This window comes from Loxodonta africana, chromosome 12 (assembly GCF_030014295.1).
Source record: "Loxodonta africana isolate mLoxAfr1 chromosome 12, mLoxAfr1.hap2, whole genome shotgun sequence".
In the NCBI taxonomy this organism is placed as follows: domain Eukaryota; kingdom Metazoa; phylum Chordata; class Mammalia; order Proboscidea; family Elephantidae; genus Loxodonta; species Loxodonta africana.
Window position 1 is genome coordinate 50,687,886 of NC_087353.1, and position 27,610 is coordinate 50,715,495.

The 27,610-nt window shown below is 41.3% G+C and overlaps 1 protein-coding gene across 1 annotated transcript in view; it reads right to left on the reverse strand.

Annotated features, from left to right (window-relative positions):
• Positions 1–234: 234 nt before the first annotated feature.
• Positions 235–27,610, reverse strand: part of ONECUT1 (one cut homeobox 1) — a 43,940-nt gene continuing 16,564 nt past the window's right edge. The window contains exon 2 of the mRNA XM_064295251.1: positions 235–534. Within this exon, the coding sequence (XP_064151321.1) occupies positions 242–534 (293 nt within the window). The 3' untranslated portion in view covers positions 235–241. The remainder of the gene's footprint in view (positions 535–27,610) is intronic.

Here is a 27,610-nt window from a genome sequence, read left to right on the forward strand (position 1 = left end):
GACACAGTAGTGTTTTCCCGCTCATAAATTTTCTTGCCAAGTCATCGCCCCGTTGAAGTGTGTGTCTCCAAAGTCAGAACGCAGGTGAGCTAAGTCTTTGGTTTCTTTGAACTATAAATAACATTTTTTTCCTTCAAATATTTCTAAGTATAAACCTGCTATCTTGAGGTCCTGGTCTTTAAAAAAATTTTTTAATTTATTTAAAGCTTTTCCACCGAGGTTTCAGTTCATGGTTATTCCTTCATGCTTTGGTACAAGTGCTTGTTGAAGAAGATGAGTTGCCTGAATTGGAGCTGCCCTCGTCTTGCCACTTATCCAGACTCCTCCTCCTAGCATTCATGAAGAAGTTGCTGACGGTGCTCAGCTCCAACCCCAGCTGCTGGGAAATAGTGATTTGCAATTCTTTGGATGGACGCTTATTTTCCTTGAATATTGCATGTAGAGTTCGACGTTGGACATCTGTGAAGACCAACCTGGGCTTTTTCGGTGTGTTGCCTCTGTCCTTCCCATGTTCTTGCTCTTTCCTTTTGCATGCTGCAAGGAAGCACAGAGAGTGTTAGATCAACTACCTGGAAGAAACAAAAGTACAAAGGTACGGCCAATAGAATTTGTTAGTCATTGCTCATGGCCTGCTGACCTCTGAGTTAAGCACCATGGTGGGCTGGCAGAGGGGTGTAATAAAAGGATGTAGAAGTGCAAGGCAGCTGGAGTTCTGTGAGACCTGGGCTGGGACCTTTGACCTGGGCTTTCATGAGTATCTGCTCTTTGTTCTTGGTAAGTCAATTAACCCTACCTGGGCCTCAGATTCCTTCTCTGTAGAAGGAAGGGTCTGGCTAAATAAATTTATCACTTTGAACTATTTATCTACAAAATGGACACAAGAATACCTACCTTGCTGGGTTGTGGTAAGGATATGTGAAATAGTTAAGTAAAAGTTTACGTAAGCTGAAAAGCCTTGCGAATGCAAAATATTATTAGTTTTGGATGTGGCTGTAGCCCTCAAAGGGTTTATGGTCTGGTGGTGGTAGAATATTAACAGCTTAATTGAAAATCTAAAAACAAAATAAAAAGAAACCACACCTGTTTCCTCTCTGATTTTTATTATTTTCCAGGAAATTCTGTGCATAGCATCTTGCCATGCTCATCAACACCATCTTCCACTGATTCTTTAGTGGAACCAGGAATTGCAGAGGTGCGAACTCTGCACACCTTAGGCCCACTAGGTTCCACCTGCCAAAGGGGCACTAATGGCTGCATTGGGAACAACCCCTGTCCCAATCTCCATCACCAACCAATCTCTGCAGCTATCCTGAAATAACCGTACAACCCAGGTAAAAATAGTGCTCTGGTTATGCTAACACAGTTTTAAGACAGGTCTCCTGGGCTCAACTGCAATCAGACTGCTACCCCTTGCCCCCCTACTAGGCATTCTAGAGTAGCTACCGCCACCTTGCCACCTTCATATCTGCCTGGCTACGCTCTGACATGAGATCCAACCATAGTAAGAGGTGGATGGGACGTGCTTCCTGGTGGAGGTAGGGGCTGTCCTTCTTTCATACCTGCTCACACCTCCAGTTGGCTGCCCTGCCTGTTGCTGCCCCCTGCTTCACCTTAAGCCTCTGGGTTCTCAGCTGCTTACTAGACGGTTCATTACCTCAGGCTAGATTCAGCCTCCAGGTAGCCCGCTCTTCTGCCTGCTCCTGCCTTTCATTCCTTTCTACTCCAGATCCTACATTTCAGAGCTCTCATAAGGCCTTAGGTAGTAATGGTATTACAAATTACCTTAGCAATCAGATCAGCTGAAGAGCTAATGGATAAAGGCTGGAGAAGACTCCAGTCTTTGGGGTCCAATCTAGGGATCTCCAAACGTTTCTGATGATGTACTAGTATAGTAAAAAAAATTGTGAGTATAAACTCCCTTATTTATAAATTATCCACATTGTTATTGTGCTAACATATTATGCACATTATAAAACATAAACAAAATAAGAAAATTTTAAAGGAGTAAAATAGAAATAGAAATTCTCCTGTACAGATGCACCAATTTCCCCCAATCTTAGAGTGCATTCACCCCACTTAAGGAACCACTGGTCCAACTACTAGTAAACAGAAGGGTAGGAATTTTCTAATGGACATAAAAAACCAAACCAAATCAAACCCATTGCCGTTGAGTCGATTCCAACTCATAGCGACCTTATAGACATGAAAGAGACCTTATTCATAAAAGAGAGATTTTTAGGCAAGTCAGGCTTCATGGTATCTTTTATGACATGGCCCACAGATCATTGGCTATGTCTCTTGCCCACTATGTGGGGCAAAATCAACATAATGGGAAGTATTTATTAAACATCCAATTCCCTCAGAGCGTTGAACTGTATATGCTGTACCAGGTGAGAGCCTCCAAAAAGAGTCCCTTTCTGCAGGGGTCTACAGCCCTCACTGGTCAACTAGATTAAGTTCTCGAAAAATGGCTGACTAAAGTGAAGTCAATCCAATTTTTTTGAGTTAGTCCATGTAAATGCAACCTTATGTAAGACTGATGTACTTGTTACTCATGTTCAAAAATAAGCACAATGCTGGCTTTGCTCTTAAAGAGCTCAGTCTAGTAGTCAGGTTAAGCAAATACTGCAAGAGTATAAAAAAGTATGCAGGATATTACCTCTGCTTGAGGAAATTAAGGAAGCATTGCAGAGGAGGAGGTGCTTAACTGGGCCCTAAAGGATGAACAGGAGTTTTCCAGGGAGAGAAATGGGGAAAACTCATCCCCATCAGAGGGAGCAGCATTCATGTAGGGTTGAAAGCTAGGTTTTAGTGTTGCAAGAATGCATGCAAGGAGGAAAGCTGTGGGAGAAATGAGGCTTCACGGGTAGACACGTACCAGACGGGGGCAGGGCTCACTGAAGAATTTTCCTTTAATTAGGCAAGGAGGAATTATTGAAAGGCATAGTGTGATTAAATTTGTTTTTAGAAAAATTCCTCTGGTGGTGTTGTGGGGGATGGCCTGGAAAGCAGCAAGATTAGGGACAAGGACACTATTGTGGATGCTGTGGTGCACCACCCTGATTCCCTGGAGGCACTCATTCCTCCAGCTGGTGGGCAGTTGGTGGCTGGTGACTCTCAGCAGACATCCATTCTAGCAATTGCCCTTGGGCAAAAATTATGCCACTCTAGGGTGGGTGGACTGACCACATCCAATGCAGGTATGTGTGTGGGGAATAAGGGATGGGAGGATGGAAGCTGGGTTTGAGAAGAATGGGAGTCTGTTGGTTTAAGGCCTCTCCTGCCCTGACCCCTTGCATCAACTTGGGACTACTCTGAAGGGCCATACAGTTCCAGAGCTCCCATAGGATTGTTGAGGCTATTCTTGCAACTACATTGCAGTTCAGCTCTTCCTTCTGCTCAATGTTACTTCCTTCAACCCCCTCACAGGGGTTATTCTCCAATAATCTTGCATGCAAATCTCGGAAACTTAGCGTCCATTTCTCAGGAAACCTGACCAGAGATGGAAGCCAGTTAGAAAACTACTGTAATGAGGACCCAGATCCAAGAGATATTTGGAAGGTAGAATGAAGAGAACTTGCTGATGACTTGGCTGGGAGGGTAGAGTTAGGACGTCTCCCAGGGTTCTGGTTGGCTGGCAGTAATGGGGCCATTAGGAAATGTGGTTGGAGAAGTGAGTTTTATGAGGGCAGCAATACCTTCTTGTGGGACAAATTGCATTTGAAGTGCTTTTTGGACATTCTATTAAAGATCTCCAGTAGGCGGCTGTCCAGCAGACAGCAGGATGTCTGGGGTCTGAGGCTCAGGGACAGGGATATAGATTTATAAGTCATTAGGGCTCTAGATGGTAGATGACATAGAACATATACCTATGGAAAAGCAAATAACTGAATATTGAGTGAAGACTTGACTTATTTATCATTTAAAAGACAGAGCTAAAGGAAATCACAAAGAGATATTCATTTTCCAGCTAACCAAGATGTATGTATCAATGACTTAAATATGGTCTTTAACAGTTGGCAGGACTAAGTGGGCTAAGAATACCCTTGAACCAGCGTTTCCCTAATGGCTTGAGGGGAATGATACTGTTTCAAACAGGAGTTCCTTAAAAAGGAAGTTTGGCAGTCAAATACATTTAGAAAAACCCTCCTAGAAATTCACAGTATGTGTTAGCACAAGCAATTCTATTTCCCAAATTTATTTAACCCCAGAACCTTTTCTAGAGGAGACTGTTAATCAATGTCTCAGACAATTTGGAAGTCACTGCCTCAAGCCCTCAAGCACTGGTGATGTCACAATGTCAGAACCTGGGAAGTAAGATTCTCTTGAAGCAGGGTCCTTGGTTGGCTCTATTTCTCCCAGGCCTCCTCACATAGTGCCTGGCTATAAAGGAAGTGTCTTCAGCCTTGTGGGTACTGAGGGGGGTGGTCTGTGGATAAATGGATATGGCTATATCTGCAGAGAACTCTGTGCAGCAGTTGGAGCTGCTAAATAAGAGAGCAGAGATATTAGTACAATAGGGGAAGATTAAAGCTTGTTAGGGTTACTGGGTGACCAGAGGAGGCTAGGAGGAGCAACCCACAAAAATAAAGTCACACTTCCAGAAGCATTGACAGGAGTATAGTTGTTAGAAGTGTTGAGATAATATGAATGACAGCAACACTTTGGAACTTCCATGGACTTAATTTCAGGGTAGAGATTGCCCATCATAAGGTACGCAAATGCCAACAGGAGGTCATGAAATTCCACACAAGTGTGCAAGATAGAGAGAGAGAATAAGGGAGTAGGAGTGGAGCATGATAAGAGGTACTGCTGCTCAGGTGACAGCAAAGCATATGTTTTATGTGGAAGCTATACTTTTTGTGTGAGTGTACACTTTCAATTAATAACAGAAATATTTATCATAGAGCTGGAGTAAGGAGAATGGGATTCCTATTGCTTGTGAAGATAGTATGGAAGAGGAAGAAGACCTGTGACGAGTCACCTCCATGAAGGTTGGCAAGCAGGTATATTTGTAGGATGCAGCAGCAATGTATAGTGGGGCTGTCTCAGACAGGTGACTTTGATCTTCTGTATGGCTGAGATTGTCCATCAATTACCTCAGCCATACAGAAGATCAGTGTCACCTATCTCAGATAGTCCCACTTCCTGGAGAAGGACATCATGCTTGGTAGAGGGTCAGCAAAAAAGAAGAAGACCCTTATCAAGATGGACTGACACAGTGGCTGCAACAATGGGCTCAAATATAAGAATGATTGTGAGGATGACAAAGGACCGGGTGCTGTTTTGTTCTTTTGTGTATAAGTTCACTATGAGTCAGAACTGAATCATTGGCACCTAACAACAACAGCAACATGGCTGAGTTTGCCCATAGTGAGCACTACACAGGGGGCAGAAGTAGGCATGGAACATGGTAAAAGCTAGAGCATGAGGATGGTGTGGACAAAGGATGGAGGCTTTCATTTCAGGCATGTCTGGGGACTGCCCTTTTCCCACAGTAGGCAAGACAGAGCCAAGCATGTTTCAACAAATATAAGTTCTATAGGATGTTGGAAGGTATTCCATGGAAAATGAAGTTTTTTCTTTATATATAATTTTATCGTTGTTGTTGAGAATATACACAGCAAAACATACACCATTTCAACAGTTTCTATACGTAAAATTTCGTGGCACTGACTACATTCTTTGAGTTGTACAACCATTCTCACGCTCCTTCTCTGAGTTGTTCCTCCCCGGTTAACATAAATTCACTGCCCCTAAGGTTCCTATCTAATCTTTCTAGTTGCTGTTGTCAATTTTATCCTGCATAGATAGTTCTTAAAAGAGCTTAATCCTCAAGGCAGACATTTTTTACTAGTTAAGTTAGACTATTTTCTGGTTTTAAGAAGACTTCAGGGAATATTTTTTGTTTAAGATTTAAAAACTATATCAGGACAACAGTTTCAGGGGTTCATCCAACTTTCATGGCTCCAGGAAGTCTGGAGTCCATGAGAATTTGAAATGCTGTGATGCATTTTACTCCTTTTGATCAGGATTGTGCTATGGAATGTTTGATCACAATGTTCAGTAATGATAGCCAAGCACCATTCAGTTCTTCCGGTTTCATAGCAAAGAAGGCAGTTGTTCATGGAGGCAATTAGCCATACATTCCACATCCTCCTCCTATTCCTGACTCTCCTTCTTCCTCTGTTGTTCCAAGCAAATAGACAGCACCTGTTGTGCCTTAAATGGCCAATCGCAAGTGTTTAAGACTCCAGGCACTATGCATCAAACTAGGAGGAAGGACAGAGGCACTAAACATGTTATCAGGCCAATTAAAAGGTATTCCATGAAACCATGGCTCTAAACATCTGAACCAAGGAGCCAAATCCCATGAGGTTTCTGGTTGTACATCATCAGCCTCAGCTGCTGCTCTTTCTTTCTTTTCTTTTTTTGTCATTGTTGTAAATATATCTATCACACAACTTTTGCCAATTCAGCTTTTTACAGGTGTACAATTTATTATCAGCAATTACAGTAATCGGCTATGCAACCTATCCTTAATCAATTGTGATATTTCCATCACTGTTAAGTCCTTCTTTCCCCCTCCATGCAGCCACTGTTAACCACTAATAAACTTTGTTCCCTACACATTTTCTTTTCTTGTCTTTTTATATAAGTGAGGTCATACAATATTTGTGCTTTTGTGATTAACTTATTTCACTCAGCATAATGTCTTCCAGCTCCATCCATAGTGTAGATGAACAGTACGTATAAAGTCAAGCCAATTTGGGATATGCTGAGTTAATTAATAATTAAACAAGTTTCTTTATTGTAGGATTTCTCGGAGCTTTAATATGCTAATGTGCACTGATGGCTTTCTAGCTTATGGGGTCACCCTAACTTCTTTGTTCAAGAATCTTTTTATTCAGGGAATTTCTCTCAGGAATGGCATCCCTTAGAACATTTTTTCTCAAAGTGTGATTGGCAGACCAGTGCTGGTCTGAGAACTGTTACTGGCCTGAGACAAGACTAGCGCAGAAAACTGAGAATAAGCAAGTAGAAATGCTTAAGGCCATTTGACATTACTGCAACATTCAACTGTGTGATTGTTTTTCTAATAATTTGTTTTTTACTGTATTTTCAAAAGTACTAGTCCATGAAAGATTGGAAATTAAATGCAAACAAACAACTAGTCCTTCATTATTGCCTTAAAACTTACTTTATCAAATACTAGTATACACTAACATCCTAGGATCGGTTGTCAGCCAAGCATTCATGTCAATTTACATTCATTTTTCTGATTTAATCACACAGACTTTACAACTTGGAAAGTGCTAATCAAGTTATGCAAACGTCTGCCAAGAATTTGGCAATATGTGGGCACAGACTTATGGGCCTGGGAGAAATGAATGAAGCCAGATAGGTTTATGATACAACTTCTTAAAATGAATCTGGACTCAGAAGACATAAGCTCAAGTCCTAGCTCTGTGCCCACCAAGAGATGTGTGATCTTGGGCAAGTCTTTTGCCTTCTTTGAGTTCTAGTTTTCCCAGCTGCAACATAAAGAACAACGGCCTTCCTGCTGCACAGGATTGGAATAAGCATTAAACAAGATAAAATATGTCGAAGAGATTGGGAAAACTATAAACCTTAAGGAGTCTATATGTTTGCAAATTAATTTTCTGATCCTTCCTCCTTTCTTTAGTCAACACGCAAGTGTAAACATTGAATGTACATATCAAGCTTGAATCCCTGCTCTCTCTCTAACTTGTAGTATGAACTTAATTTCTTTTTCTATATCCCTTAAAAGAGCAAACTCCATCTGAAGGCCCCCGTGTGCTGTAAAGCCTTCTGAGTTCATGAATGCACAGTCTCAGGGTCCCTCCTAGTTTCAAAGTCTATTATTGCCTCTGTTAAAAAATTGCCAAGGTAGTCTTTCTCTCTGTAAATATATAGACACGAGCCCTGGTAGCACAGTGGTTAAGAGCTCAGCTGCTAACCAAAAGGTAGGCAGTTCAAATCCACCAGCCACTCCTTGGAAACCCCATGGGGCAGTTCTACTCCATCCTATAGGGTCGCTATGAGTTGGAATTGACTTGACGGCAGCGGGTTATTTTTTGTATGTTGACCTTTCCATTGCATCCTCTCCATCTTTTATGACTTCTCAAAAAGAGCAGGTAATGGCTCTGCAGGGACATTAGCCAGTCCTGCAAACAATCTACCTCCATGTTCATATGAATGAAGGTGGGAAAACATAAACTCACACTCCCCACAGCTGCTTAGAACTTACCATCTTTAGAGATTTAAACAACAACCACAGACCCTGCAAGTAGATAAGCATTTGTCCTTCTAGGGCTCTGAGCCATTCAACCAAAACCAACCAGTTGCCACTGAGTCAACTGATTGATGGCACTCCCAAGTGTGTCAGAGGGGAACTGTGCTCCACAGGGTTTTCAGTGGCTGTTTTGTTGAACGTATATCACCAGGCCTTTCTTCTGAGGTACTTCTAGGTGGACTCGAACCTCCAACCTTCCAGTAAGTAGCCAAGCACATTAACCATATGTACCACTCAGGGTCTCTGAGCCATTAAACATTAGGTACTTTATGTATTTTGTACTGAGTTTCTTCTTTCTCACGAAAATTACAGAACAGTTTGTTTCACGTGCTTCCTGATGTTCTTGGTATGTTTGTCCCAGTGCTGGGTGCGTCACACAGGATGGAATTGTGGATTAGAGTAAGGTTCTCTTCTTGGGTACAGTAGAGCTATTACATACTTACTGGAAGTACACCGAGGTCTGTGTATAATCATGGCGTACTAGTGGTACAAACGATTTGCACGCAACTTTACTAACCTGAAAGTTGGTGGTTTGAACCACGCAGAAGCACTGTGGAAGAAAACCCTGGCAATCTGCTTCCACTAAGATTACAGCCAGAAAAGCCCTATGGAGCAGTTCTACTTTTGTAACACATGGGGTTACCATGAGTTGGATTCGACTCAGTGGCAATGGGTTTATTTACTCTATATTGCTAGTCTACGAGGGAGGTGGTATAATGGAAAAAACATTGGACTAGTTGTCGGAAGCTTTGGGTTCTAGTTCTGGCTTGCTCTGTCATTCACTAGCTGAATGATTGGGTTAAATTTATTAACCAGTCTGGATCCATGTTACTTAGCTGTGAAGTAAAGAGATTGGACTAGGTGACTTTGGGCTCCTTCCAGGTGCAGCTCTATGACATGGTGTGTGTAAACAGCCTTCGGCATCACTCCAAGGGGAGGCAGCAGGCAGTGTGGACCCTGTACAGGACTACTGGTTTCTCAGTAATAAATGGGTACCAGAGAAGTATCAGTTCAACTGGGCAACTTCTCAAGTGTCTTTTGTTAGATTATCCATTTACCACTGCCTCAACCTCACTCATGGCAGGCAGAGAAAGGGAACGAGATATGTACTTAGTAAACAATGTCACCAGGTTTTGTAAGATTAGAAAACCAGGCTTCTTAAATTGAGTTATTCTTACACAGGATTTGTAAAGATCCTTTTGAAAATTCTAGCTTATCTTAGTGATACTAAGGAGAAACACAAAGCGGTGTGTGTGTGTATTCTGGAGGGCTGGGCAGGTGCACCTACAGACAGGTGAAAATTGGGGATTGGGACACTTCCAGGTAGCCATGGTATCTGATGGGGTAAGATGCCATTGAGCCAAATGAATGATAACCATGTGTCTGTGACTTTACAGACATCGTTTAATTGTCACAACAGCCCTGTGAGGCAGGTATCACATTTAATAGGCTGAGGAAAGTTTAGTAACTTCACCAAGGTTGTTCTGCCAGTAGAAGACAAAGCTGGGATCAAACCACCCCTGTCCAACTCCACCCCCTGTTCTTTCCAGAGTCTTCACAAAGGCCCAGGCCAAGAACCCCCAGAGGGAGGCAATGCCACAGAAGGAGAAAGTCAGGGACCATGAGAGCCTGCCCCCTTTAGTCAGTTTCTCCCAGGGGGCTCTTTCCAGCTAAGCCTTATTGAATTTGTGTGTGCTCATGAAAAGACAGCTGACAACCCCTTGGCTTGAAGAGGCAGCATGGTGCAGTGCAGCAGCCCTACACTAGTTGTTAATGCATCACTGGCACCGTTCCTGCAAGGTCCACTGACCACTGCCACTTCAAATGGCTTAATGTCTTTCTTTAGATTGGCTCCATTCTTTTACTCATACATAATTATTAAAAATAAGCTGGATATCACTACTAAATGGGAAACCATTATTATTTGCCATAAACAGAAAGTAAGTACAAAAATAAAAATTATGAGCACAACATTGCCATGTAATCAGAGCTGAGTATTATTGCCTGCCAAAGGCTCTGGGCTTCTGGTCAACTCATTTACAAGGAGAGCAGAGAGGTGTTAAATACCTACTAGCACCAACCGGAGCCTCATTTTGTCAAAACCAGGACTGAACGATAACTGAAGAGGGAATAATTTTCTCACTATGAGATCCAATGCTACATTGCTGAGTCCCATATGTTGGTTTGCTGGGCCTGTAAACCACCTAAAATCACCTTGCTGAGTCTGTGGATGACCTAACATCATCTTGCACATCACCAGTGGCACATACGCATGTGGAAACACAGGGAGCACAGGTGGAATGGAAAGCACACAGGACTCAATCATCCTTCTAAATAAAGAAGGTAGACCAGAGTGATCCTTTTAAAACAGACCATATCATAGCATTCCTTGCTCAGAACCTCCCAAAGGCTGCCCATGAGTCTCAGAATAAAAGCCAGAGTCCTATAAGGGCCTCCAGGCCCTCCTCTTCAGCCCCTGCCTACCTCATCTCTTACACTTAGCCCCCTGGTCACTCCGCTCCAGCCACGCTGGCCTCCTAGACACTCCATGTACAGGCCAGGCAAGTGCCCTCCTGAGGCATTTGCACTAGCTCCTCCCTCCACCTGTAACACTCTTCTCAAAGGTGTCCACATGGCCACTTCCCACAAGGTGCACTGCAGACAGTTCTGTCACCTTTTTAAGAAGGCGACAAAAATATATGCCCCATTTACTAATGTAAAGTTGTCTCCTTCCCAGTTACTTTCATTCAAAACATGGTATATGTATAGTCAGGGTGGGGACACTGAAACTACAAGTCTTTGGGAACCCCCCTTGCAAACTTTAACCTTCAATATCCTCAACCCCATTTCCTTACAAACAGTATCATTTGCTCAACAGAGAGCCATCGGGGTCAAAATTCACTGGAGTCCAATGTGACCTATACCACCTTCCCTTTTCTTTTTGCAGGCAATGTTGTTGAGAGTGCTACTATCAGAGAAAGCTTTAAGAGATGTGCTATGAGTGGTGTTTACTGTGGGTCATATTATAACTTCTTTGTTTAAGTTATAAAAGACGGATGGAGGCTTAGATAGACTCAGTGAGGATGGTTCCTGTGCCACCAGGTATGTAAGTAGAGGCAGAGACGAAAAGAGAAGAAAAACAAAACAAAGCCACTGCCATGGAGTCTATTCTGACTCACAGCAACCCTATAGAACAGAGTAGAACTGCCGCATAGGGTTTCCAAGGCTGTAAAACTTTAGGGAAGCAGACTGCTACATCTTTATTCCACAGAGTGGCTAGTGAGTTTGAACCATTGACCTTTTGGTTAGCTGCCAAGTGCTTTAACCACTGTGCCACAAGGGGTCCTTCTGAAAAGAGAAGAGGACCTGCTAAACTATGAACACATTCAGAAAGGCAGGGACAGAAAAACAGGGAGAACTCTTTTACAGAAACTGGTTGTTGTTGGGTATCATCAAATCGATTTCAACTCATAGTGACCTCATGTGACAGACCAGAACAGCTCCACCGGGTTTTCTACACTGTAATTTTCCAGGAGCAGATCGCTACTGGTTTTGTTTAGCAGTTCAGTGCTAAACCATTGTGTCACAAGAGCTCCTTACAGAAAACTGAGGAGGGAAAGAAAATGATGTGACTGGATCAGGCACAATGAAGTTCTTGGGAATGGGCAGCAAGGCTGAGGAGTGGATGGGCCTTTTGGCTCAGGTAAAAGGACAACTGGTCTGGGAGACTGATGCAAATAAAGGGATATTACTATTTAGGGTGTGAGAGGAAGCCATGCACGCTCACTGGTCTCAAATTCCAGACCTGAAGAGGCAAAAAGAAATGACAATATTTTCTCCACAGGCACAGTGGGCTGGCAGAGCAGTAAGAGGTCCTTCTAGTCTGTCAGTTTGGAAGCTCTGCTGAAACCTCTCCAACAAGGGTGACCCTACTGGTATTTGAAACACCAGTAGCAAAGCTTCTAGCATCAAAGCAACATGCAAGCCACCATAATACAACAAATTGACAGACAAGTGGTGGCAAAGAGGAGGTTATGACATTTAGCGTCTGTGAGGCCTTGGGTAACTGTCTTCGAGCCTCAGCTTCCTCATCGGTAAAATGGGGATGATACCTAACTTGAAGCCTTCTCTGAAAACCAAGCAAGGCCTGTGTGGCAGCACCTGCCACAGTCTCTGGCGTACAGCAGTGGCTCCAAAGTGGTAACTGCCACCCTCTCCCAGAAAGACAGAAACAGAAGTTGGGATATAAATAACTGAGGAGAGGACAGTTCAGCCTTGAAGTCTTGAGGGAGAGCCCCAGAGAAGCAGGGCAGAAGGAATGAGGGGGTCCAGGGAAGAACCAGGCTTGGGCGATTTCAAATCCAATTTATTTGTTAGTCTGAACCCAATGAACTGAGGAAGGACACTAGATGCTGAGAGCTTGCCCACCCGTATGTGGTTTATACCCTATGAGTCCTTACACTGTAGCCAAGGATTGTCCCAGTGTCACTGCAGGGGAGGAGGGTCACAGGAAAGTCGAGGGAAAGGGTTCGATAACTCCAGGGCACTGTGAAACTGCCTTGCCATCTAAAGACAGGTTGGCATTATTTTAATAGGGGTCTCCTAGAAACCCAGTGGAGTTCCTGGGAGGTGCAAATGGTCAATGTGTTCAGCTGCTAACCCAAAGATCGGAGGTTCAAGTTCACCCAGATGTATCTTGGAAGAAAGGTCTGGAAACCTACTTTTGAAAAATCAGCCATTGAAAACCCTATATGGCCTAATATCATGTTTGTGCTCTTATTCTACCTCCTAGTTCATTGTGTAGTACCTAGTTGTTTTTTTTATTTTGTTGTTGTTGAGAATACACACAGTGAAACATACACCGATTCAACAGGTTCTACACGTATCGTTTAGTGACATTGATTACGTTCTTTGAGTTGTGCAAGCATTCTCATCCTCCTTTTCTGAGTTGTTCCTCCCCCCATTAACATACTTACTGCCCCCCTAAGGTTTCTGTCTAATCTTTCAAGTTACTGTTGTCACTTTGATCCCAGATAGATTGTTCTTAAAAAAGCGTAATGCTCAAGGCAGACATTTTTACAAGGCAAGTTAAATTATTGTTTGGTTTTAAAAAGAAGGCTTCATGCATTCCTGGGGTTTTTAAGGCTTGCAAGTGGCCGTCCAAGGTACAAAAATTGGTCTCTATTTAGCTGGAGCAACAGAGGAAGAAGGAGAGTCAGGAATAGAAGGAGGAAATAGAATGTATGGCTAATTACCTCCATGGACAAGTACCTCCTTTGCCAAGAGACCATAAGAACTGGATGGTGCCTGGCTACCACTACTGAATGTTTTGATCAAAGATTCTATAGAAAAGTCTTGATCATAAAGGGGAAAATGCAGAACAGAACTTAAAATTTTCATGGAATCCACACTTTCTGGAGCTACTGATGCTGGATGAATCCCTGAAATTATTGCTCCGAGACAACCTTTAAACCTTAAACCAAAAATATCCCTTGAAGTCATCTTTAAACCAAACAACAGTGTAGCTTAACTGGTAATAAATGTTTGCCTTGAGCATTATGCTTTTTTGAGAACTATGTATATGGCAGAAGAAAGACCTGCCGATCTGCTGCTGTAAAAATTACAGCCAAGAAAACCCATAGGGCAATTTTACTCTGTCACATGGGGCACTATGAGTCGAAATCGATTTGAAGGCACCTAACAACAACAACAACAAATCGACCAGTAAAGAGAATTTTAACTTCAATTTGTAGCTTTTAAAATTTTGCATCCAGATTTATCTTCAGGCCCCAAAGTAAAGAAGGAACGGTGTAGTCCATGTTTATCTCTTGTCAAGAACATTAGAGACAGAGGACACAAGAGAGATGCCAACTGTCCCTTGTTCAATATCCTTGAAAATAAACACTAGCTAGTTTTTTTTTTTTTTTTAAGTAAAAAAAGAAAAAGAACAATCTATATGGGATCCAATTGACAACAGCAACTTGAAAGATTAAATAGGAAACTTAGAAGGCAATGAGTTTATGTCAATGGAGGAGGAAAAATTAAGAAAAGGAGGGTGAGAATGGTTGCATAACTTAAATGTAATCAATGTCACTGAATTGTACATGTAGAAATTGTTGCATTGGTGAAGCTTCTGCTGTGTAGATTCTCAACAAGGGAAAATAAATAAAAGAAAAAAAAAACTGTTAAGAATGCAAACAAGAAAGAAAAAAAAAGGATTCCTATAGAGAGCACATTTCTACTCTGACACACATGGGGTCATGGTCAGTTGCATTTGACTTGGCAGCAACTGGTTAGAAAACTAGTATCTTAAACCTAAAGGCCAATGCCAATACAGAAACTTGCAGCCCCTCAGCAGCCTGTAGGGCCAAGTACTCTTGAGCAGGTAAGCTTTTGATGCCCCAAGTCACTCAAGTAAGGTTTGGCCTAGATTTGGGGAAGGAAGGTCCAGGCAGTTGTTAAGGTTCACAGCTCACTTACTACTCCAGGGCCTCTGGAGACAGATGGGGGTGCACTGGTAAGGCAGAGATACACCTTTAAATTCTCAGGATCCAGTCAGTGGCAGTTACATGGACTCCTGACAGGTTCGGCAGGGACATCCCTGCATACCCAGCTCAGGGGAGCTCAGGGCTTTAAGGGTAGGAGAAAAAAGGATCAAAAGCAGCTGGGCCAGAACAGACAAATCCATAGAGACAAAAAGTAGATTGGTGGTTGCCTAGGGCTAGAGGGGAGGAGGGAAATGGGAGTGGCTGTTAAAGAGTAAGAGATTTATATTTGGAGTGATGGAAATGTTCTAAAATTGATTGTGGTGATGGTTGCACAACTCTGTGAATATACTAAAACCTCTAAATGGTACACTTTAAATGGCTACATTCCATGGTTTGTGAATTATGTCTCAATAAAAAAAAAAAGCTGTTTAAAAATAAAAACAGCTGGACAAGTACTCAGGGTGAACCTCTGCTCTCACTCCAGCTGCTGCAAGATGGCGCCTCTTCTGGGTTGCGGCAGGACAGGGGTAGGTGGCTTTCATGTTCACTGAGCCCCCAAAGACCCTCTCTTGACAGCTGAAGCTGCTTTTCAAGGAAAGCCCCACAAAACAACAGATGTGGAGGAGCAAGCACACAAATAAAACACATTTCTTTCTATCTTTATAAGACAGGGATAGGGAGAGATAAGTAAAGGGACCACTACGGAAGTAAATGTGACAGGTCTGCTACTGCGCCCATTTTCCAGGCCAATACTCAAACTACGGAGATTAAAGAACCAGTGGCTTGAGTGTGACAGCTTCAGCACTGGAGTTCAGGTTGCAGGAGTCCTGGACCATAGTGCTATCTACTTTGTCTCAATTTATTTTGCTGCATTGTTTGTATTTTTATAAACCAGGCCCCAAATTCTTTTTGGAATGAGGCAGCTTTCAATGGAATCTGTGCAATTTGAAAAGTGATGCTAGTGCAAACTGTGCATGGAAAGTGAGCTCCTGCAGGGATTGTCTGGAAACTGATTCCCAGCAGAGGGAAGTAGAGCCGGTACGATCCCTGAACTCAAGTTACCTTTGCTGCGTGTCTGTGAACTTGGAGCAAGGCTTCTGGACATGTGCATGAAAGGCCTAGTAAAAACATGCTAAGAGCAGAAATTCTCAGCCAGGAATAATCACTATACAGTAAGTCCCATCCGTGTCTCCCTTTGCAGAGCTTATATGAACCAAACCAGTTTCCATAAGTCAATTCTGACTCATGGCAACTCCATGTGTGTCAGAATAGAACTGTGCTCTTTAGAGTTTTCAATGACTGATTCTTTTGGAAGTAGATTACCAGGCCTTTCTTCGAAGGAGCCTATGGGTGGACTCGAAGCTCCAACCTTTCAGTTAGCAGCCAAACACGTTAATCATTTGCACTGTGTAAGGACTCTGCAGTGCTTAAAACACCTCCATAAGACCTTCCATGTGATCCCCACAAAACCTAGATGGGTATCATTTCTATTTTTGCGGATGAAGAAACTGAATGTTAAAGAGGTTAGTGACTTGCCTATAGATACACAGCTGGTTGGTGGTAGACCTGGGCCTCCAACTCCATCGTCTAACTCAGGTCTTCCCACTGCGCCCTAGAGGCAGATGTGAGCATGGTGGACACATCATGAAGACTTCCCCTTGGAGAGTGAAACAGTAGCCGAGAGCCCCAATGCCAAGGTGATTGGTACAGGAGCAGTTGCCCAACCAGACAGCAGGCAATTTGCCAGTCAGCCCTGTCTCCATGTGGCTGAAAGGACTGGTGTTTGCTCCATCCAGAGAAGTGGGCTGGTTGGTAAGTTGAAGCGGAGGGAGTTGGGGCAGCCGGTGAACAGCACACCCACACTGGCCTGGGAGAGGGGCAGAGTGAGTCTGGTGTCACCAGGGGTGCAGGGAGCATGGGGCAGCTGACTCCATGTGGATAACCGCTTGAGAGGAAGTTGAGGAAAACTGAGCTGACCTAAAGGGAAAGGACAGATGGGGAGCAGGGGACTTTGGGTAATGCAGGAGAGGTCTGTCTGCTCCACAGAATTCAGGTTGGAAAGGTCACTCATACCTCTTGCCAGTCCCCCCCACAGCTGCCCAGGACAGAGACCTGCTTTCCGTCCATCTGCTGCCTGCAGTCTTTCAGGGTCAGAGAATAAAATATTTTGGCCAAGCTCTCTTCTCCAGGTAAAGTCCCACAGCTATAGCCCAGGAAAGGAGGGGGCAACTGGACTTTGTGATCAAAGGAAGGCAGTTATCAACCAGCCCTGGGAAAGGTGGGACAGAATCAGCTGAAACAGATGAACGCTTCCCCTACGCTGAGCCCCATACCCACATCATCTTACACAGTCTCACGACAACCATGTAGGGAAGGTGACAGTATTACCTCTAGTTTACTAATGAGCAACCTGAGGCTCAGTGAGGTTAAGGGACTGGCCCACAGTCTACCGAACAGTAAATGATGGAGTTGGGATTTGAGCCTCCGTGGTCTGACTCTGCACCACATATCTTTCAGTCTGTCATACTGTGGTGGCTTGCGTCTTTGCTGTGATGGTGGAAGGTATTCCACTGGTATTTTGAATACCACCAGGGTCACTCATGGTGGACAGGTTTCAGTGGAGCTTCCAGACTAAGACAGACTAGGAAGAAAGGCCCGGCAATCTACTTCCAAAAATTAGCCAGTGAAAACTCTATGGATCACAACAGAATATTGTCTGATAAAGTGCTGAAAAATGAGCCCCCTAGGTCAGAAGGCACTGCACAGTAGCCTGAATAGTAACCAACAGTCATAAAGATGGTGCCACACACACACACCCAGTGCTGTCGAGTTGATTCCAACTCATAGCGACCCTATAGGACAGAGTAGAACTGCCCCATAGAGCTTCCAAGGAGTACCTGGTGGATTCGAACTGGGGACCCTTTGGTTAGCAGCCATAGCACTTAACCACTACTCCACCAGGGTTTCCAAAGATGGTGCAGGACACAGCAATGTTTCATTCTGTTGTACGTGGGGATGCCATGAGTCAAATCTGACTCTATGGCAACTAAAAACAACAACAGCAAGTTTGACACCAGAGCCAGTGCAGGATCTAGTATTGGAGAGACCAGGAGGTGTAGTCCAGGTATCCCTCAGGCACATATGAGGAGGGGTGGGTGGGAGGCAGGGAAGCATAGACTCTTATCAGCTTTCATTTTCCATGGTCCCTCAAACAGTCCTTTGTGTGTGATTCTATCTTAGTTTTTCTCCCCACAATCTTTGTCTTCCCTGATTTGTTCTGTTTCCCTCTGGCTCAGGCTAAGCCCAAGATAGACAGTTAAGCTCTCAAATGAGTGCGTTTCCGTACCCCTGACTATCATACTTGCGTTGTCTTCTTGCTGGCCCAGGTGTTCACACACACATGCGCACACTTTCCTGAACACAGGCTCAAGCTTTGTTATACTCACAGAAGAGACACCCACGAACCTAACCCTCCCCTCCACAAAGCCCTCTCCCTGCAGTGCAGCTTCAAAGGAGCAGGGAGACAGGAGCCTCTGCCTTGTTTGATGGGAAAGAGAGAATGAAGTGGCTCCTTTCTGAAAGTTGGCCCAGGAGCTCTGATTTTTAAATTCCCAAACTTCTGTTAATACCTGATCCTCTGGAGTTTTACTACATATCTGTAACAAAACATCTGCCAATTTAATGTTTTTCACACGTATAATTCAGTGACATTGATCACGTTCATTATGTGGTGCAACTATCACAACTATCCATTTCCAAATTAAAAAACTAAACAAAACCTTAAGTTTTTAACAATGGGTTTTTGGATATGGCACCAAAAGCATGAGTGGCAAAAGACAAGTTAGAGAAATGAGACCTCATCAACACTAAAAACTTGTGTGTCAGAGGAATTTATCAACAAAGTGAAGAGACAACCCACAGACGGGGAGAAAACTTGAGGGAACAACATATCTGTTAAAAGTTTAATATCCAGAATATATTAAAAACTCCTACAATTTAACAACAAAAAGACAAACAACCCAATCAAACAATGCACAAAGGAATTAAACAGGCATTTTACTAGGATACAAAAATGACCAAGAAGAACATGAAAAGATGCTCAATACCACTAGTCTTTAAAAACCAAAACCAAACCTTTTCCCTACGAGTTGAAGTGAGATGCAAATCAAAACCACAGTAAGATACTAATTCAGCCCCACTAGAATGGTAATGTTTTTTTTTTTTAAAGGAAAATAACAGGTTTTGGTGAGGATGTGGAGAAACTGGAACCTTCATCCATTCCTGGTGGTAATGCAAAATGGTACATCTGCTGTGGAAAACACTTTGGTAGTTACCCAAAAAGTTAAACATAGAACACCATATGACCCTGCAATCCCAATCCTAGGTGCATACCCAAAAGACCTGAAAGCAGGGACGCAAATAGAAAGCTGGACACCAAATTCATTGCAGCACTGTTCCGGATAGTCAAAAGGTGGAAACAACCTGCATATCCATCAACAAAGGAATGGATAAACAAAATGTGCTATATACATACAATGGAATATTACTCAGCCATAAAAAGAAATGAAGTCTTGATACATGCTATGACAAGGATGAACCTTGAAAACATTACGCTAAGTGAAACAAGTCAGTCATAAAAGCATAAATATTGTATGATCCCCCTTATAATGAAATATACCCACTGAATATCTAGAATAGGTAAATTATATAGACACCAAAGTTTACCAGTGGTTACCAGGAGTGGGAGGAAGGGGGGGGGGGGGACACTGAGCATCTGTTAAGGATGACAGAATAATTTAGAAATGGATAGTTGTGATAGTTGCACAATATGATGAATGTGATCAATTATACTTGTGAAAAATGTTAGATTGGTAGATGTTTTGCTATATATATATTTTTACCACAATAAAACAATTAAAAACCCTCAATAGTTTGGACTTCAATAATTGGAAATATGTGATATTGATGCCCTAGTTACAATGGCTATTCCACAAAATATTCAAAACAAATGGCAAATTTGGTGAATTACTTGCTTATTGTGCATTATCTCATATAGGTCTATTGTGGATTGTTAGGTTTATTAATCCCATTTCTTCAATTAATAGCTGCGTGTATTACTTTACAATAGTCACAGCAACTGAAATTTATAAAATGAATGCCTTAAAAAATAATCTAGAATTTTGACTCTTCACTAAATCATCAGGCATTTTCTACAATTAATTTCAAATCAGTTAAGTTTTCCTTATTTACATTTCTGGAAAGTTGTGTGTAGAATTAAATTGTAAATGCTGTTTACCCAAAAACATGCATTATGCAATCAGCCTCACAGGGGTCTCCCAAAAGCCCAAGATGAAGGCCCGTGGAATCTACTTTACCATGATTTCAAGGACCTTGACCATCTCTTCTCTCATCACTGCCCACCCACTACCCATCACTCTGGCTACACTGATCACTAGTATGAACTTTCATACTTCTATTCCTTTGCTCAAGTTGATTCTTCCACTCAGAATGCCCTTCCTGCCCTCTCTTTTCCATATAAAAATTCCTTAATGTAATGAAGACCCAGCTCAACACCTCATTTTCTTCTAATTCTTCTCCAACCCCTCTCCCACACAGGGAGGTTTTCTGTCTCCTATAGGTCCCTGTACCTATAGTTGTCTACTCTCCCATCTCTCTCACTGGCCACTATAGGTTCCATGAGAGTATACCACGCATTATTTCTTTGGCATATTCAGCATCCCCGTTGGATAAATAAGTTGAACGTGGCCCCACACAAAATGAAGACACCCAAGACAGAAGTCTTTAACTTTCAAATACGTGTACAAAGAAGAAAGTTGCATGAGAATCCTTAAACCCTTATTGGGTAAATTATTTTGAAGCAGTTTAATGGCACCATGAGGATGTTTCTGGAATGGCACTGAGAGATCAGGCCAAGGAAGCTGGTATTGCTACTACTCCTCTGATTGAGTCAGAAGGTGGTCGGGGTCAGATAGGGAGAAGACTGGAGTAACAGAGTTGGAAGAGCAAAAGATGCCAACAGGATGCATTTGGCCTGGAACACTGAAACAAGCTGGAAGATGGATTCATCAGCCTTACCCAGAAAAAGTACTCATGTGAGGGCACTGGGTACCAGAGGGCAGAGGCAGCCGCTGGTACACTGGTATTCTGTGTCTGTCCTTGCTAAGTCTGGGTAGTGATTACTCCATGTATGCCTTAGTCAAATACAGAGGAGAGAAGGATAAGATTTACGGATGTCGGCAGATGAATCATAATATCACCATAATAATAAATTAATGAGATGATCCTAGGGAAATAGTCTTAGAAAAATTCAAATTTAAGGGCTGAAGAACTCAGATGAAGAAAGCTTTAAAAATAAGGTGAAATGAAATACCATTTTGTTTTTTTCTTTTGGTCACTGCCAAGTCACTGGGCTTTTTGGGTGGGATTTTTGGCTGTTGGTGACCTGATGAGGGTGTCACCCTTCTCACCCTGGAGCTGGCATGGATTCTGCAGTGGGAGAGGCTGGAAGGACCTTCAGAAGTTCTTAGTCTTAGCTATACAACAGAATCTACCCAAAACTTTAAAAACACTGATTCGTGGGTCCCGCGCCCCAGAGAAATGGACTTATTCAGTCCAGTGTGCAGCCTAAGCATTGGGATTTTTAAAAGTTCCCCAGGCAATTCTAACGTGCAGCCAAGGTTGAGAACCATCACTCTAAAGCACTGCTTCTTAAACCAGAATATAAGTATGAACCACATGGACATCTTGTTAAAATGCCGATTACTGGGCTCTATTCCAGCATTTCTAAATCAGTAGGATTTCCAATAAGTTCTTAAGTGATTGCTAGGGCATATGTATGGGGTGGGGGGCAGGGGGAGGAATTGCAAATAAATCCTACCTAAAATTGTTTTAGTGGTTTTGCTTATTTTATAGGTATGGACAAAACAATTTTGAAACTATTTTAGATGTATTACAGGATTGAGCAAATGAGTAAATATGTGTGTGTGTGGTATGTGTGTGAGAGAGAGAGGGAGAGACAAATTGATGTTGCTGGGAGCCAGGGCTTCACTGTGGATAAAGGGACACACAAATATGGAATGAAGGCAAGAAAGAATCCTGTGGGGTAGACTGGAATTGGAACACTGGTGTGAGCTCATGATTTCTAAAATATATGCATAAAACCAAACCAAACCAGTAGCTGATGGATCATTCAGACTCATGGGGACCCTGTGTGTTTCACAGTAGAACTGCACTCCAGAGTGTCTTCAATGGCTGTAATCTTTTGGAAGCTGGTTGCCAGGCCTTTCTTCCATGGTGCCTATAGGTGGATTTGAACCGCTAACCTTTCAGTTCGTAGCTGAGTGTTTAACTATTTTTGCCACCCAGGGGCTCCACAATACGTTCATTAGCATGGGTGTACGCATGTTTAAGTGCATATGTGTAGTATGTATATATGAACATGTGCATATATATTTGCAAGTATGTATATGTAAAATACATGTATATGTTTCCTAGCTTGTCTGCTGAGAAAGCCCAAAAGCAAAGTCACCCCAGCAGCCACGAGCACACCTAGTGACCAGGTCTGGGTCTCCAATACCATTCCCTACTAAAATAAACCAGGGCTCAATGGAGGAGTTACAGATTCCAGGACTGGAGCAGGGGTGGTGCGAGATAAACTTGGAACATGTTATTATGCTAGAAAGTGCTAAAAGAAAAAAAAAAAAAAGGATGGGCGTATGTCACAAGGACATAGCAGCCAGACTGAAGGGACTCCCACTGGTTAAACCTGGGACAATGAGAGGACCAAAATAGTTAAGTACAGTTATGAATTATAAACCTTTGGGAAAAAGAAGTTTATGAGTCCATACCAATAATAAATGGATAAGTATATGAGAGAGAAGGGAGGGGTCTTGCTTACAGTAGCAAGCTGAGGGCTGATAGTTAAACATGGCCAGAGTGCTGGAGATGGAAAATAATCATTTTGCAACCATCGTGATAAAGATTAGATCAGGCAAGAATCTACTATTACTACCACTGCTAGGAGCCCTGGTGGTGCAGTGGTTAAGAGCTACAGCTGCTAACCAAAAGGTTGGCTGTTCAAATCCACTAGCTGCTCCTTGGAAACCCTATGGGGCAGTTCTACTCTGACCCATAGGGTGGCTATGCAACAGATGCTAAATCAACAAGAAAATTTTGATGAAGAGTACGGTATTTGCATGGTCTTAACATGCTTCCCCACAGACTGCTTATTAGTTACAGGGAAGAGGGAACAGTAATTATACAGTGACGAAATTAGACAACACTATGGCTATGTTAAGGGTTCCTGGGTAGCACAAGCTGTTTACGTTTGGCTGCTACCCTAAAGGATGGTGGTTCAAACCCACCCAGGGGTGCTGTGGAAGAAAGGCTAGGCCTCTGCTCCTGTAAAATACTTTACAGCAGATGGTTTGGGTTTTTATTTTTTTGGCTGTGTTAATTAAAATTAATCTATCAGTGAGGGACAGACAGACATCAAGGGCCTCCAGATATGCTCCTCTGAGAAGCACGCATCATCACCCATGTAGTTTTCTGCGTGAGAAAGCATAACCTCAATCTAATTACGAGAAAACATCAGATAAACACAAAATGAAAACTATTTTATTAAAAAGAGGGAATCGTATTCCTTAAACCTGTCAATGTTCTAAAGACAAAAAAAGACTGTGGAAACGTTTCAAATTAAAGGAAGCAAAAGAGATATGACAACTAAACCCTAGACTGGATCCTATGCTGAAGGGAGAACATGGTTATAAAAGACATTATTAAGTCAAATGACAAAAATTGAACTGGGATTACATAAGGCAGTATCCCTAGTCTTGGGAAATACACTCTGGGTTATTTAGGGGAAAAGGGCCATGATGTATGTAAATTATCCTCAGGTGGCTGAGAGTGCAAAAGGTAAAGTAAATGGTATAAAATTAACAATTAGTCAGTGTGGGTAAAGCATACAGATATTCTTTGTACTATTTTACTTTTGTAACTTTTTACACATTTGAAATAATTTCCAAATAAAAAGTTAAAAAAAATCATGCTTATTTTTTTATGAATATTTAATGATATTGAGATATATTCAATTGTAAATTCTGTATGACTTCAATTTTGTGATATGTACTTTTAAAAATCTGGAAGGAAGCAAACCAACATATAAACAGAGTCTGTCTCTGGGTTATGGAATTATGGATATCTGATTTGGTTTTATTTCTTATAATGTGCCACTTTAACCAAAGTTTCTACATTGGGCATGTATTACTTTATTAATAGAGAAAACTATTTTTTGAAAGAGGAGAACAAAAAAAAGTTCAGTAAAGTTTTATGTATAAGATAGCTGATTGTCGTGTCACTTGTTAATAATAGCAAAACAAAACAAAAAAAAACCTGAAAAAGATTGAAATGGCCAATGACAGAATACAGTGTTGGAAAGGTTACATAAATTATGGTATTTCCTTAGAAATTATAAAGTCACAAAAATTTATGTTTATCATACCAATTTACAGACCAACCTGAATGTCCAAAATTAGGAAATTGGTTAAATAAATTATAGCATCGTCATAAAATAGAAAATTTATAAAATTTTTCTGATATGGAATGCTCCAGGAACACAGGGATGGCTTTTGCCTCTTTCTCTATTGCCTGGCACATTGTAAATTGCCCTACACATGCTGGCTAAATGAATGAATTAATGAAAGTATGCTAAACTAAATGTATTGGGGTAACATGGATGAAGGAATTACCTGGGATTTTTATTGTCTCCATTATTCTCTTAACGTATTATCAAACATTCTATAATAAATTTAGTAATATGATATTTAAAATTTAAAAAGTTATGAAACAGTCTGTATATATCATCCCATTGAGAAAAGACTGGAAGAGTATTGACCGAAAATATTAAAATAGAGTAATAATGGTTTTCTCTGTGTGATGGGTGTTATGGACGATTCTTGTTGTCTCCTTTTTTCTTATTAGCATATACCACATTTACAATAAGAGGTTTTTTTTTTAAGCACTGGAACTAAAAAATAAATTATAAAAACATAAGATTCAAGATGCTTGAGCATGGTAGGTATCCCACAAACGGTAAAAAAAAAAAATTACTAAGCCCATAACAAGTTGAAGAGATTGAATCAATGATCAAGACCCTTCCAACGAAAAAAGTCCTGGACCAGGTAGCTTCACAGGGTAATCCTACCAAATATTTAGAAAATTGACACCAATACTGTGTAAACTCTCCAAAAGATAGAGAAAGGAGGAATGGTCCTTAATTCATTCTACAAAGCAAGTATAACCCTAATACCCAAAGCAGACAAAGACACCATAAAAAAAGAAAACTACAGGCCAATATCTCTTATGAATAAGAGACAAAAATCTGCAACAAAATACTAGCAAACAGAATCTAACAGCATATTAAAAGAGTCATACACCATGACCTAGTGGGATTTATTCCAGGAATGCAGGGATGGTTCAACATTAGAAGGTCAATCAATATAATACACCACACTAACAGAACAAAGAGAAAGAACCACATGACCATCTCTATGTATACAGAGAAACCGTCTGATAAAACCCAACACCCTTTCTTGATGAAAACCCTAAAGAAGGTTGGAAAAGAACGGAAATTCCTCAATATGATTCAGGACATATATGAAAAGCCAACAGCCAACATTATACTTAATGGGGAAAGACTGAGAGCTTTTCCCTTGAAATTGGGAACAAGAGAAGAGTGCCCGCTCTCACCACGTCTATTCAATATTGTATTAGAAGTTCTAGCCAGAGCAATATGATAAGAAAAAGTAATAAAAGGTATCCAGATTGGAAAAGAAGTAAAATTACCTCTATTCGTGGATGATATGATCCTGTACACAGAAAACTCCAAAGAGTCCACAAGAAAACTTCTAGAGCTAATAGAGGAATTTAGCAAAGTTTCAGGGCACAAGGTTGACAAACAAAACTCATTTGGGTTTCTAAACACCAGCAGTGAGAAATCTGAAAGGGAAATTAGGGAAGCAATTCCAATTTATAATAGCATCTAAGGGAATAAAATACCTAGGAATAAATCTAACCAGGGATGTAAAGGACTTATACATTGAAAACTAAAAAACTTCACTGAAAGAGAATAAAGAAGACTTATATAAGTGAAGATGTCCCAATCAAAATTCCAATTCCATTCTTTACAAAAATATAAAAATAAATCCTCAACTTTATATGGAATAGCAAGTGGTCCAATGTTGAAAGAGAAGAACAAAGTAGGAGGACTCACATTTCCTGATTTTAAAACATACTATAGGTTTTTAAAAACACTTCCTGATTTTAAAACATACTATAGGTTTTTTAAAACATACTATAGGTTTGCTATGAGTTGGAATCTATTCAATGGCAATAGGTTATACAACTACAGCAATCAGAACAGCCTGATACTGGTATAACAATAGACACATAGACCAATGAGATAGAATTGACAAGTCCAGAAATAAACCCACACATCTATGGTCAAGTGATTTTTGGCAAGGGTGCTAAATCCATTTGATAGGGATAAGAAGAGTCTCTTCAATAAACGGTCCTGGGAAATTTGGATTTCCACATACAGAAAATGAAACAGGATCCATGCCTCACACTATACATAAAAATAAATTCAAAATGGATTAAGAACCTAAATGTGCAAACTAAAACCATAAAATTCGTAGAAGAACAAACAGAGGCAACAATATCAGGCCTGGCTTTCAACAATAGATTAACTAACACAATAACAAAAGCACGAACAGCAAAACACAAAATAAATAAATGAGACCTCAAAAAAATTAAAAACTTTTGTCCATCAAAAGACTTTACCAAAAAAGTGAAAAGACAAGCCACTGACTGAGAGAATATCTTCAGAAACCATACATCTGACAAGAATTTAATAACCAAATATGTATATATATAAAACTTTGACAACTTAATGACAAAAGATAAATAACCCAATCATAAAATGGGCAAAGGGCTTGAATAGACATTTCACCAAAAAGGACACTCAAATGGTCACCAAATACATGAAAAGATGCTCAGCGTCATTAGCCATCAGAGAGATGCAAATCAAAACCACAATGAGATATTATTTCACTCCCACTAGGATGGTTAAGACAAAAAACAAAAAGCAAAAAAAACGAAAAAAACAAATGTTGGCAAGGATGTGGGGAAATTAGAACCCTTATTCATTGCTGATGGGAATGCAAAATGGTATAGCCATTGTGGAAAACAGTGTGGCAGTTCCTCAAAAAACTAAAAATAGAACTATCCTATGACTCAGCAATTCCACTCCTAGGTATATACCCAAAAGACTTGAAACCAGAGGTTCAAAAAGAAACTTGCACACCAGTGTTCATTGCAGCACTAGCCACAATAGCCTACATACTCATCAACAGATGAATGGATTAACAAAATGTGGTACATCATACTCAGCTAGAAAGAGAAATGAAGTCTTGATACAGGCTACAGTATGGATGGAGCTTGAAGACATTATGCTGAGTGAAATAAGCCAATCACAAAAGAACAAATATTGTATGACCTCACTTAAAACAAAAGGCAAATACACAGAGACCAAAGTTTATTAGTGGTTACCAGAGGCGGGAGGCAGGGGGAAAGGAGTGGTTAATGATGATGGAAAAATTGCATTGATTGAGGGTAGGGTTGCACAGATGATTATTTAAGTGCTGTAAATAAGTTAAAAAACATTTTGAATTGGCAAAAGTTGTGTGATAGATATGTTTACAACAATGACCAAAAAAAAGAAAGAAAA